Source organism: Fulmarus glacialis, unplaced genomic scaffold (genome assembly GCF_000690835.1).
Source record: "Fulmarus glacialis isolate BGI_N327 unplaced genomic scaffold, ASM69083v1 scaffold15857, whole genome shotgun sequence".
NCBI lineage: Eukaryota > Metazoa > Chordata > Aves > Procellariiformes > Procellariidae > Fulmarus > Fulmarus glacialis.
The window spans coordinates 38,335-52,144 of record NW_009221404.1 but is presented as its reverse complement, the minus strand read 5'-3'; the positions used below and the strand labels follow the sequence as shown (position 1 = coordinate 52,144).

The 13,810-nt window shown below is 40.3% G+C and overlaps 1 protein-coding gene across 2 annotated transcripts in view; it reads right to left on the bottom strand.

Moving 5' to 3' along the window:
• Positions 1-10,679: 10,679 nt before the first annotated feature.
• Positions 10,680-13,810, bottom strand: part of MND1 (meiotic nuclear divisions 1 homolog (S. cerevisiae)) — a 39,749-nt gene continuing 36,618 nt past the window's right edge. Inside the window, exons 6-7 of one of the 2 annotated variants that reach the window (XM_009581111.1) lie at positions 12,632-12,676; positions 10,680-10,934 (exon numbers count right to left, since the gene is read on the bottom strand). In XM_009581111.1, coding sequence (XP_009579406.1) covers positions 10,828-10,934; positions 12,632-12,676 — 152 coding nt within the window. In that variant the 3' untranslated portion in view covers positions 10,680-10,827. The remainder of the gene's footprint in view (positions 10,935-12,631; positions 12,677-13,810) is intronic. The other variant, XM_009581110.1, reaches the window with a different exon arrangement.

Sequence of the window (13,810 nt, the reverse complement as noted above, 5' to 3'; positions counted from 1 at the left end):
CTGCTGTATCCAGAACCAGGCTCAATTGCTCCTGCAATAAAGGATGATTTACAATCCTGCTGTTGTCTTTGACAACAGAAAGCTTAAGTGAAAAAAACCTTCACAAAATCTCCCTTATTTACTTGAATTCATCCAGTTACCCTAGGGAAGAGACCTGAAACTCAGACAGTTTTTTAGGCTCCCAGTGATTTCAGTAGAACTTGGTCTCCCGAGAAGCTCTGAAGAGACACAGATTCACAATACCTTGCACGGCATTTAGCAGAGCTGTACTCCGAACCTCCGGGGATGTCAAGGCAGATGCTGGAAAACACTCAATGACCTACTGAGGGGCTGGGAGGAAAAGAGACTCTATTGTGCTTAAAGCACTCCAGGAAAGCTTCTGTTGGAGAAATTGCACTGTGGAGTAAGATCTTTTCCTTACACCTCCATTTTACCTGCGAACTAAGGAAAAAATAATTAATTTAAAGAAAAAAAAAATTAGCAATACTGTTTATGATGCTCATGAAAAGATATGATCAGGTTGGTCCCTTCCAGAGGCTAGGCTGCAATACAACTGCACTTTAAGTTGCATTTGACAGAAGCACATTTTTTCAACAAAACCTTTTCAGTCTCGAAGCCTTCTGACGCTGCAGAGAGAGCTACTTTTCTCCACAGAGGGCTGAAGCTGCATCTCGCGTCTCATTTCAACACACGACAGCTGTTTCTGCAGCAAGACATTACAAAACACGTAGCGTTGGAGGGTGTTCGCAGAGACTCTTTGCATGACTAATCTCTAAGCAATCACAATTTTTCCTCGACAGAAGCTGCACAGCGTACAGCAGATTACCAGTCCCTGCCTCGGCATCAAGTGCTCCGGCTGAAATGCGTCCTGGGGCCGAGACGTAAGAAGACATCAGCGACGAGGGAAAGGCCAGAGGCACAAGAGCATCATCTTGCATTACGCAGCCTCCCGCTGCAGAGAGCAAAGCTAGTCCGTTTTGATAAAAATCGGGTGTGATTCAAGAGGCTTTAGCCAAAAGATAAGATGGAAGCGACACACCAAGGAATTCTGCAGCACAAACCTCCCAGATTTTTATCCCTGAAGCAAAAGGTACCGATTTCAACTCGGAAGGCAGAAAGGAGTGGGAGAAGGAAATTGTGGGGGTGAAAGCCAGGGCACACTTGGTGGAGGTGAATGGAGACGAGAATCCTGATTCCCTAGAGGCGGATAGGGTTCAAGTAAAAAAGGAATTTTACTAGGCTGAGCAGAGGATTCCTAAAAAGGAAACGATTTTCTTCCTTTTCATCGACAAAAAGATTGTTCTAGTGACAGAGTTACCATGGAAACCGATTTTAAGAATAACAAGAAAGCATTTATGGTACAGAGCTTACTTTAAAGGATGGTGAACAGCAGCATCCCACTCCCCTAACTGGACTGATAACCTGATCAGATGGCCCAAAGAACTAAAATAATACATTTAAAGGTGGTGTGGAACAGCAATGCTAAATGGAGCTGTCACAGCTTCATATCACTGTGCCTTTATGACCTTCAAAATCACGCATAGAGGACTTGAAAGAAAGTTTCTCCCAGGACACAGCTTTAGCCAGGCTGACTGGTACCGTGTCTCTCAGCGAGCGAATGCCAGAGACTGGTGAGCACCTCTCCTTCAGTTAATTCAATTAGCCTGTCATTTTCTTTTGTGTCATTCAGTTTTACTACGAAGGAGTTTCCCCCCCGGCCCCCGGTAGACCGAAAATTCACCGTTGTCAAGCGCAAGGGTCAGCGTGCAGCTGACCGAAGTGAGGAGGGCAGCACCCCTGCTCGCCGTGGTGCTTCTACGCTCCTATTTTCCCGTTCCGCTTCCTCCTGTGGCTGCTGCATGGACAAGGGAAACGGAGAAGTGCCTGCTACCCCAAAAGCTACCGTGATGCTGATTGCACACCTTGGTGGCAAATATTTTCCTCACCAGCCATGGGGAAGCCGCTGAAAAAAGCAACTAACGTTACCTGTAAAATCTAGCGTACATTGAAACAAGCACATAGCCCCAAACTGCCCACCTGTGATTTACTCCAGCCGAAGCAGAAACAGGTCACCCCTTTACATTGAGCACGGAGGAGTTTTCCCGTTATCCTGGCCCGTTGATCTCTGAAAAACCAGGAAGAGCTGTGACCTTTCGGAAGGGCTCATCACCTCCTGAGTCTGCTCTTTACAGTGAAGGGGTTAATTTCTGCCAGGGCAGCTCAAGTCCTAAGGAAGGAGGAGGAGATACTACCTTGCACAGCCAGAGGTATTCTCAATGAGAGAGCGTCCCTCTGCAGTGGGGGATAAAAAGCCACCATACTAATGGTTAGTGCAAGCGTGAAGTCACTGGCACCTAAAATTTTCTTTCCCATTAAACAGAAATGCAAGCTAATAAAAGCTACTTGTATATATTGCCCCCAGGTTTCCTACCTTGGCAGTCGCCATGTGAGGCTGCAAGTGATAATACTCATCCTCTGTGAAGAAAGAAAGTCTGGTTTACATTGATCTGGGATTCAAGCATGAGGTAGAGATAAGACATTTCTAGGGTCTCTCTCGCACACGTAATGTTAAAATGTTGACTTCAGAGTAGAAGTCATGAGATTTTTTTCTTCCCCTCATCTTCAGTCTTTGCTCTGCTTTGTGTTTACTTTCTATTTTTATTGCTTCTCCTAGATCTTTGAAGGCTGAGGGGCGGGAGGCTGGACACGTGCATTCTCTCTATTCCAGACTTCAGAGGGAAAGAATACGCGGACATGAGCTTTAAACTAAAGGGAATAATGCTCTGCTAGCACTGCCACAAAATTTTCCAGGCAAGCCTATCAAGAGCTTTTCAGCTTTCCAGACAGATACGGGGCTGTTCTCTGCACAGAAGTAACCGAGGAGCAGTATCTCCCCTCACAGCCACCCGCAGCGCTGGAAGGAGAACCTCGCAGCCCAACTCCCGGGCAGCCAGCCTCTAACGGCTAAAACCCAAGATAAGATGACACCTGTCAGGTGGAGCAAAGACAAGAGGCAAAGCCCGGGCTTTTGCAGGATGTGAGTGCAGAAATGGATGAGAAAATAAATGAACTCAATCAGATCTGGATGCTTTTTGAAGTACTCAAGAATTGAGGCGAGTCTGTAAAGGCACATGCTGTAGAAACGTTTCTTTTTCAAGTAGACTGATGCTGCTCAGAAGGTTCTTCCTCTACTGGCTTCTAGGCAAAACTTCTTCCATTTTAGTAAAATCTGAAACCATGTGTCCCACCATCATTGCTGTCCTTCATACAAGAGGTGACAGAACCGTTCCATTAGCATCGGCTTGCTGAATGAAACTAAAGCCTCTGAAACATATTATCTTGAAAAAAATTACATTGTCAAGTAGATAGCTTGACATCAAATGGTTTCTTTCAGTAACTCCATAGTACAAGCTTGCAAGCTTGGTCCTCTGAATTTTTTAATTTAATTGTAAATGGTTGCTTACACCATTGCATACTAGTTTATGATGCAAAAGCGCTTGCATTAGAGTACAATTATTCACTACTCACTTGCCAAAATAAGCGTTTGTTAGGGTTACTATGTCCGAAAAAAGTTGTCTAAAAGAGCTGAGAGGGGAACTGCTATCAAATGTAGGTCTAAGCATAGATCTTGGTAGTGCTTTTTCAGCAGCAAACCCTCCTTCCTCTGGCCTTAATTCAGGATGGAGACATACTAACCAATAATAGTAACCATAGAAAGGCAAAAAACTTTACAAAAACCTGTTGCTGTTGTTTTATATGTGCTCCCTACCAAAAGCTGGATGATGCAGCTGGGGAGTTGGTATAGGAAATACTTGCATAGCAAGTCAAGAATCAATGCTTTTCATTTATGATTTTCTAATTCGGGAAGTTGGTCCAAACCAGAGGTCAGACAATGCCCACTCCATTAGCTCAAGACTGACGAGGCGAAAGCCTAAAAAGAACCAAAAATTTGAAATTAAGTTCTCCTTTTTAATTTCCAAAGTTCCTATCGAGTTAACAGCCAAATTTGCATATCAGTAAAGGGCACTTAACAGAAAATTCTCTCCATTTCAGGAACTAGCATAAGTATTGAAGAAAGAATAAGAAGAATGAAAATACGCCACCCCAAAATGCAGATTTTGTATCATGCCTACTCACAAGAGTGAAGACGTATGTCCTACTCAGACATGCATGCTTTTCCTAGGTTTGTACATTCTATATCTAACGATTTAGAGAGTTAATTATAAGGAAAGGGCTCCTAGACTTCCCCCCACCCGGTAAAGACAGCTTCAAAAATGTGATAACCGATTTTGAACAAAACATTTTAAATTGAAGTTTTGATTTTGAATCATTTTAACTATTTTCATTTTTACCGCCTCCAATCTGACAGAACAGTAAACCAGTACTTCTATAACACCTTTACTTGAAAGGACCAGAAAAAGTTGATGGACTCCAAAGATGGATTTGAAGCTGGTTTGTTCAAAATAGCTGTTCAAAAAAAATTACTCACTCACTGAATGTTTGACAGTAGTTATACCAAAACCAGAACATATCATCCAGGCTTTTTTCCTTTTTTTCTTTTTTTTTTTTTTGTCTTCAATAGCTAAGGATGCTAATGATAAATACCTAATTGAAATCAGTGCGTAGTGGAAAAGAAAAAATAAAGCTTATTGCCTTTCACCAGATGATACCGAGACTGGTGTTTTGGAGCTCTTGGCATAACTCTCTTTGGCGTTACTTCTTACATACCCTTCTCAAACAGATACGATATTAATGACCATTGAATAAGAAACAGGTCTGCTACAAAGCCTTGACTTTTGGTCTTTTAATCACTGATCTCAGGAATCGACTGGCTTTTAAAAACATAGTGAAAAGCATATTCCCTAGAATGGGTTTAGGAGGAAAGAAAGCCCACAGAGCAATATAGTTTATTATGATGATTAATTGATGTCCATGCAAAAAATTAATCAAAAAGCATTTCTGCCACTGGGAGTATATCTTTGACCAAGTACTGCATAACAGGGGGAAAAAAAAAAAATCTGACTCAATAGTCAATTAATTTTTCTGAGAAACTGAAAACAAGATATGAAAATCTGACTTTTATCTTCCTTCAAAAATCCTCCAGAATGCAAGGTCAGCCAGGTGCATTACTTTGCATGGCTAGTAATGGTAATGCAAGAAAATACAATGTAACTGACTTTTTTTCCTGTACTTCCCCCTGCTTCTTTTTTAAAAAAACAGAAAGGGGAAGGGGGAAAAAAAACAACTTAATTTTTCCCACTGTAGACTGCAGAAATGAGAAAAAAAAGCTTTTGCACCTCAACGTAAAAATCTGATCTCAGAATGCCACCGACGCGCAGCCTCACGGCAGGTGAGACGAACAAAGGTGGCCAGGGAAAGATGTGGATCCCTGTAAGACACGGCTTCGGTATGCAGGCGGTAACTCAGGCCCATTTCACTTTAAACACTACCTCTCCTTCATAATTTTTAACAGCTTTTGCTTTTGAGCTTCAGCAGCAGCACAGTTCAAGTTCATCACCTCACCTGAAAAAAGGTATCCCTCGGACTGGTTGTAGGACTTACTTTGCAGTGGGTTGCCAGTAGATCAGTAAGACTTTTTGAAACAAAAGAATGGACTATTTTTTTAAATGAAGTCTTTCATGTGGAAAGGCTCTTCGTTTCTCAGAATAGCTTGAGTTTTCATCAAACAACTGGAAACAGAAAATTGCCCAGCAGGTTTTGCTTGAAAGTTATTCTTTATAAATACTTCATCAGGAATTTTTTTCCAAAAGGAAGATTTTTCTGACTAGGTTAGGTGAAGTAATGACCAGATGATCAAATTAGCCATAATATAAAAACTGTTGATTCATTTGTGGGGTATTATAAAGCTTCTGAAGTGACCCCGAAACAGTTAGTGGTGCTTGTGGTGGATGTTTTTGCCCTCTAGTCTTCTTGACCCGCAACCTTCTGCACATGCAGTTTAAAAAGGCAAGTCTAATGTATAGATGCTTGCCTTTCTATATGCCTGTGCACTGAGAGGCGTGTCAGCAAGAGGAGGAGTAAGACAGACAGCCATCTGTACAGACTGCAGTGTGTGTTGCTCGTTCAGCCTACGTAGTTTCTGTAAGCAGATCCGAAAGGGCAATGACAGTGGAGGGATGGAAGAGAAAAAGCAAAAGGAACAAGGAGAAAAGGAAGCTGAAGAGAAAGGCTATCGCTGCTGTGAAGGCAGATCCCTTAAGCACAGAAATATTTACACAAGCATTGTATCTAGACAGCAGCTAACTGCACATGGAAGAATCCAGGCACCTGCATGACACCGAGGATTAGCCAAGGACTTCAGCTGTTGAAGCCACCAGACGTGCACTTCTGGGGTGTGCTGATTCTCTAGAGCAGGCAAAATATCCAACTGCTGTTTCAGTAAAGCGTTGTGTAAATTCTCAGTGCCACAAACCCCCAGACTAATAATCACAGCTGCATAAGCAGCAGAAGTAACAGAGTCAGGCTGCCAAGAGACCAGTTTCCTAGACCCCTGTTCCTTCCCACTGAAATGATGCACACACCATCCCATCTCACCCCCAGCAATGCTGCCAGACCCTCACATAAACTCCGCCACCAGCAGGCACCAAATGCTTCCAGGTCTTTTACAGCCATCTTCGACATTTCTCCTTCCTCCTCCCCCCCGCATCCTCCACCCCTTCTCGGGTCCCTAAACCGGCAGGAGGGAAAGGGAAAGCCTGTATTTATCAGGCAGCCAGCCAAGCAGAACAGATAAATCGCAAGCTCACACCACAGCCCCTCAGACTAAATTTGGCTGAAACCCACTGCGAAACTTAAGAACACTGGGAGGGAAAAGGAGAGAAATGACAGAAAATGTAATGCTACAAACCTCACCTCTGCAAGAAGCAAGGTGAAGAAGCACCAGCCAGATCATCTGACTAGTGGAAGTACGCCTGGGCGACTGGAGGACTCTGTAAGGAGCTCTTGCATCAAACTTCTTAGTCACCATCACAGGTTGGGTTTCTTTTCCCATCATTCTCCCAGTAAGTTTCAGTTCCAGCTTTGCCACTCAGTCACAGCATCACTGTGCCATTTGCTTCAGAGCCTGGATTCTCCCTTTTAAAACGCGTAGGTTACTACACCCCAAAAAAGTAATGACATTTCAGAGGATGCATTAATGAAAGGTTTAGCAGCTGAATTACGTCAAAACCTAAACCCTTGTGACTCTTAAGATTTTAATGCTTTGCAAGTACCACAGAAGGAGCCCTAGAGTCCATGCTTGGCTAGTTAAAAGAAAGCTGAGGAAGAATAGGTTGTTTCAGGGCAGATACAGTCAGCAAACTTTCTTTAAACCGGTAAGGTTTCTAAGATCAGGTACAAACAAGTATTTTCTCCTGTGTCTAAGTTTGCTTCACAGTGGCTAATCAACATCAGTCCCAAAGAGTAGGTTTACCCAACACCTTAGCCTGGACTGTAGTGATAAACTCCTCATGAGATTATTTCGAAAAGCCGGACCTGATAGTGCTCCTGTAAGAGCTACAGACTCTGCTAAAAACAACTGCCTTTGATTTTCACACTTTGCACTAGTAGCTTTTTTAATTATAAACCTGAATGGTAGCAAGGGCCTGACCTCCTGACTTAGCTCTAACAGTTGAAAATATTTACCTTACATGGGCAAAAAACCTACAGGGCAGAAGAAAAAAAAAAAAAAAAGAGGAAGACACATACATAATATAGCTGTGACATAACCACAAGGGTGACAGCAGAAGTGGGTATTTAAACCCACCGTTTCCATGTTAGATTCTTTAGAAATATCCCAGATTCTATCTCAGGAAAACTCTGAAGAAAGAAACTGGGACAGAAGATCAGATTGATTGTTTTCATTTTTCTTAAAGGCTAATAGCCAAAAACATCTCAGGAGAAGGAAAATCATTTTAACTGTTAGTGACTTTTAACTCAGCAGAAAACAAAAGTCTCAGCTTCTCTTAAAAATTAAAGTGAGCACACATCTCAAACCACATAACCATACATGGTTTCATACTGTGGGATTTAGCAGTCTGCTGCATATCTTTTTAAGAAAAAAAGCTTCTAAAAGTGAGCAGATGCAGCAGTCTGGAAGTATCTTGGAATATTCAAGACATACAAATTGTCTCTTTTTGTCTCAGAAGGGATCTGGATTTGCTTTTCCTGTTGAAAGTCACCTACACTAAAAAAAAGCAGAATCCTGAGAAAAGTAGTGCAAAATACAACAATTCCACTGAGGAATAAGCATCAGTTTCTGATAATGATGCGCCTCTTCTTCCCTGCCTCTCTTTAGCTGAGAAATTTCTGTTCTAGCTGTTCCAAAATTGTGTCCTTACAGGAGGAGACGCATTCTCCTGCCAGGCTTGCTAACCAACACCAGAAGTAGAAACAGGAGTAGAAAACAGAGTATGACTGCATATCTGTGTTCCATTCTGTACCCGTAAAACAAAACCAAAACTCGACAGAAAATTATATTGCTGGAAATTCCTTGCACTTGAACTGAAGTTTTGTGTCCAAAGCATGAGGGCTGTGTTTGACATTTTAAAGGTATTGCTCGTACTGGCTGACTGTAAGCAAGTCTACCTCAAGTACAGTTATTCAGTTGCTATTTATTATATTTAATGGTTTTGTTGCAGTTCACAATGCTTTCACCCTACAGTCAGGAAGCCACAATATTGCAGCTAAACTTACATAGCTGGTCATCTTCATTTCCTTCTTGAATTTGGAAAGTAGCCAAAGCAGTAGAAATCAGTCAGAAACCCTCATCCCCACAGGTACCAGAGGAAGTCTTGGTGCACTAACTGCTACAGGCCATAAATTACCCGAGACTCCTTGACGAGTAGAAGTTCAGCCACGTGAAAGTGATTCTGAGGTAAGAACCATCAACAAGTTCAGGAGCTCAACGTTTCTTCATACGAACAAGCCTCTTGAGTCATCATCATCTCCTGTGCGTGGCAGATGCGTGCTCTCAAATGCAGATGTACCAAGGAGCTTCTGACACCTGTCAGGTGGTACAGAACACATTCACAGAAAAAACAGACATTTAGCAAAAAAAAAAAAAAAAAGAAAAAAAAATCACTTGAGAGAGATATTGTACAAAGAAGAGAAAAAGCTCTTTTAGTGTTTCACAGCACAAAATCCAAGAGTGAGAACAACCACCCAAGCTACACGTCCATCAATACTTTGGTTTGGCACCATCACCTAGCGTTGGTGGACATACTCCATTCATGGGGCAAAAGCCAGGCCTGGTAAGAAACACTGCATTCAGCTCAATACTACCTACTCGCATTAAGCTTTTGCCAGTTAGCAGCTGGTAAGCTGTTACTCAGTTCGTAACACATTATATGTTAAATATTGGATATATTAGGACATAGGAATAAAATGTTTCCGAACACATAAAAGGAAATGTCTCCATTGCAATTGTAAACACAGTGACATTTTACTTCGTGCCAGGCATCACATAAATTTTCCTTAGGCAACAGATAGCTTGCTACACTACCTCTATGAGAGGAAAATCTTCCACTCGGTATCTTCCCAAAACTTTGCTGTCTTCATAGACATGGGATGACAATAGCCAGAGGCACACCTAAAATCCTTGGATTTTAACAGGCACTGAACTGCTAGGAAACATTTTAATTGCAAAGGTCACAGGAGACAGAATTCTGAGCGTATCTCCAGCTAAATGTCCCTTTTTCAGCGATACTCTCGTCAGAGGTTACATGAAAGGCAGACAGACACTTTCTGGCGATACACCCATATACCTGGCAGCAGGCCCGCCTGCCTTGCAAAGGTAAAGCTTGTACCCTCCAGAGCTGTACAGCAGAAATGTGGTCTTGCAGTCCATAGCTGTGGGAGGTAGGAGACCAGTCTCTATCTCCACCCCTCTTTTTGTAGCCTGATCAGAGCTAGAAACCAGAAGCTGATAAAAAGTGAGGTGCTTGTGAAATTTCACCAAACAAAAATGAGACATTATGAAATTTGTTCTTATTTTGGTTGGCTGCTTTTTTAGTTTGAAATTGAAAAATGTACATAAACCCAAAGATGCTCAGCATCTTCAATTCAATTTGAACAGCAAATTGAATTCTGTCTCTGACATTCCAGATTAGCCTCCTAAATCTTGATGCACTGTGGTGCGAATGGATGGATGGGTGCTCTTTGCTCTCTTTTCTTTGCAGTAACAATCTTGATCAGGGAGACTTTCTCGGCGTCAAATCCGGTACATCTGCTGGAAAAGATTTAGCTCTGATGAACTAGTATTTTCCAACAACAAACAAAATTTTGTCACTAAACTTACAAGCAGTTCTAGCAACACAATAAAAAACAACTTGAAATCAGACCTCAGCCTTTCTACCCACATCCTTACTGTCTCCGTGTTTTCCGTTAGTGGATTATGCATCTTTTGTATTTTGTTATTGAGATGAGGGAAGAATTCATTCTACTCCATATTGTCCCCTGTTATTACCACTCCAAAGTCTTCAACATGTTTAAACATAAATCCCTGGAGCTTCTAGCTCCTAGTACTACTCCCAGTTAAGCAAAAGAAGAGTAAAAACCAGTCTCAGGACTTCGTGATAATTATTCCCTATAACCCCTGCCCATTCTTAGTCTGTCTCACAGAAGTAACCAAGCGATTTACTGTCCCTCTGGAAGTACAAGGAAAAAAAGGAAATGCAACAAATATTTTTACAATTTTATTAACTTTAACAAAAACTGCAAATTAAAGGGTGGTCAGTTGTTTGGAGAGGATTCAGACACACATTTAAATGCCAACCTAGAATATTTTACAACTTATGTACAACTGTGTCAGCTGTCAACTGCTGAACACTAATCAATGTAATCCAAATCTTCTGGGATTCCAAAACTTTTGTCAATTCTGCTCTCTTCAAATCCAAATTTACGTTTGGCCCAGGACTTTATTGAAAAGATGTTATCTGTAAACAGAATGAAAAACATGGAAAACAAGGAAAGCATGAATTATAGTCTTGGCTACAACAAAATCCTTCCATTTGCACTCTCTCTGTGTATAAGAAAAAGGTACATAGTGGGGAACATCATTATTAAGTAGATTTAGAACAGAAAACAAGAGGCTTTTGCTAATGATATGCTTTTACTCGGTACTAAGTAAAATATATCTTCTTTTTTGGACGTTACCTTTATCTTTTCTTGCTCTTCTTCTAAGAGAAGACTGAAAGCTACAATTACAGTGTAAGCCTGCTATAGAGTGATGAAGAAAGTATGAATATGCATAATAAGTATTTTATAGGTCCTTTTTCAACTAGACACCTACTGTGTGACTGTCTACAACTGCAAAAATCAGATTCAAATTAACTATAAGGTCCTTTCTAGTCCTGCGTATGTTTGTTCAGATAATGTACATTTTGTTTGAAAGTTAAAAAGACTCTCAAGTAGCTTTATTTCAGTCAGCATTTCTCTTTTAGCATCACATTACTATTATTTTAGCATATACATTCTCTTCAATGTAATATCATTTTTCACTGCAGTATTGGTTGAAACTCACTACTTCATTGCTAACATACAAAAATTGCAGCATTCCTTAAGACAATAAGTGTTCTCTGTGTCTGCACACCTGAGAAATATTTTCTTTTCTTTAACCATCAAACATTTTGTTTTAAAACCGTCTCTTCAAAAGAAAAATATGCTACAGCATATAACCTAATTGTCTAATTAAACAGCAAAGTACTTCCTACAGGCTGCGGCATAGTTCCTTTAACTCTCTCAAGACTTTGAGAACAGCCGCCTGTCATCAACAGTAGAAAGCCCTGACAACAGTACTCCCAGAAGTTGTTTTCAAATGCATGGCTTTATTTCCCCATATGCAGTGAACAACCCAGTGCAAATTAAGATGTAAAGTAATAATAGCCAAAAGACTATGACAATATCCTGCTCCACTTGGCATAACCAATGATAGCGAGCAGTCCATCAGTAGTAGGTGAATTCTAAACAAAAAAAATACAAACAGTATTCTAAATAATTTTTTAAAAGTAAGGACATACATATTGCTTGCTCTGCAAAATGGAAATATATAGCAATATAGCAAAGCTAAGCAACAACAGAAAATTGAGTTAAAATTCCATACAAGTGTTATCACAGTAACCTTCCTCGAAACTGTGCAGCATTTTTCCTGCATGTCAAAGCTGATGAATTAGTTTTAGAAATACCTACTTTATATTAGCATCCATTATATGGTAGCAGCAATAAGGTTCCACAAAGCATTCTACTCTTCAGAAACAAATGAAAATTCAGAAAAGAAGAATTAAACTTTCTGAATACCTGGACACCACCACTTCCAGTCTCTTTCTGTTAATGTTTTCCTCCTCTTAAGAGATTTTAACTCAACCAAGAAAATGAGCTGCAGGTTTTAACATGGTGTGCAAGATAGCACCAGAAGAACAAATATGCAAAGTGATGTAAAGTACATTCAGTAACTAAACTGAGAAAATGTATCCTATTTTGAATCATGATAATTTATAAGCAAAATATATTTCTGCAAGTGAGGGATATCCTACATCAAGTCCTAATGAAATTTAAATTTCTTAACAATGGGTAGGTCTTTTACCGAAATTACTCTAGTCTAAAGCTGTGTTAAGCAATATAAATGCATACACACCAGTCCATCTATTGGCTGCCTCCTTGGCTATTTTGTTTGTTTGGCCTGAAATAGAGAAGAAAACAAACAAACAAAAAAGCACACATCAGAGTAAAATCATACAATAGTTTCAAGGCACAGAGATTAAATTTTTATTGATGTCATTTTCAGAGAACCACACAATATAAGGAAGTTACTCTTTTAAAGTTCCAACAAGCACAAAGCTAAGTTAAAGAAAAACAGGAGCAAAGGAACATAAAAGATACCCTATGAACAACTGTGAGTTTTTGAAGTGTATTTTAAAATAAAATAAACGTAGTCTGGTTTGCCTGGGGGCTTAATTGTCTGTACCAAGATTGGAACTAGATACATGGCCTGAAGATACTAGAGGCAACGAAGATGGAAAATATTTTATAATCCTCTCTATACATAGGTAATCCATCACATAAGTATGCATGACTCTATATAGATAAGGAAAATGACAAGGGTAGCAGTCTATCACATTAATCCAAAAGTTTATCATACAGCTCTGGAAGGTCTCCCGGGCTTTGAGAACCCCCTCAATGAAATGAAGACAAAATAATGCTCCTGGTTATTAAACCTGGCTTCCCTCCCTTACCACCGCTCCAGATCTGAATACATAATAGTAAATTACCATTACTACAAATAGCTTTTATATAGTTTCCATGAGGCAAAACAGCATCAAGAAAAATTCCTCTTAGATCACCTTGCTCCCACTAAAATAAGTACTGAATCAAATCAAGCAGGTTGGTTTGTAACGTGGGAATTTATCAGAATCATTATGGTTCTCACGCCTACACATAACTTAGTTATTCCCAGTCAGTCTTGTTAGCACTTGCATGATAATACTCATTTGAATGGTCAGCATGAAGTTTGTCTCCAGGGGTACTGAGAAGTGAATATATGATCAGGTATCCATTGTTATAAAGATTATACTTCGGGCAAAATTAAATTATGTTGAAAAATAATCTGCCAGTACACAGGAAGCTAAGCACTCATTATTCTACCCTTAATACTTCAATAAGTGATCTGAAAAATATTTTAATCAGAGTAAAACACTGTTTCAAAAACAGCACAGTTTCTAGAAGCGGCCTACAATTAGAAAGCTTGGGCACAGCATGCGGAAAAGCAAAAAAGAAAGATGGGCAAAAAAAAGGGAGTGGGTGAGAAGATGGCATT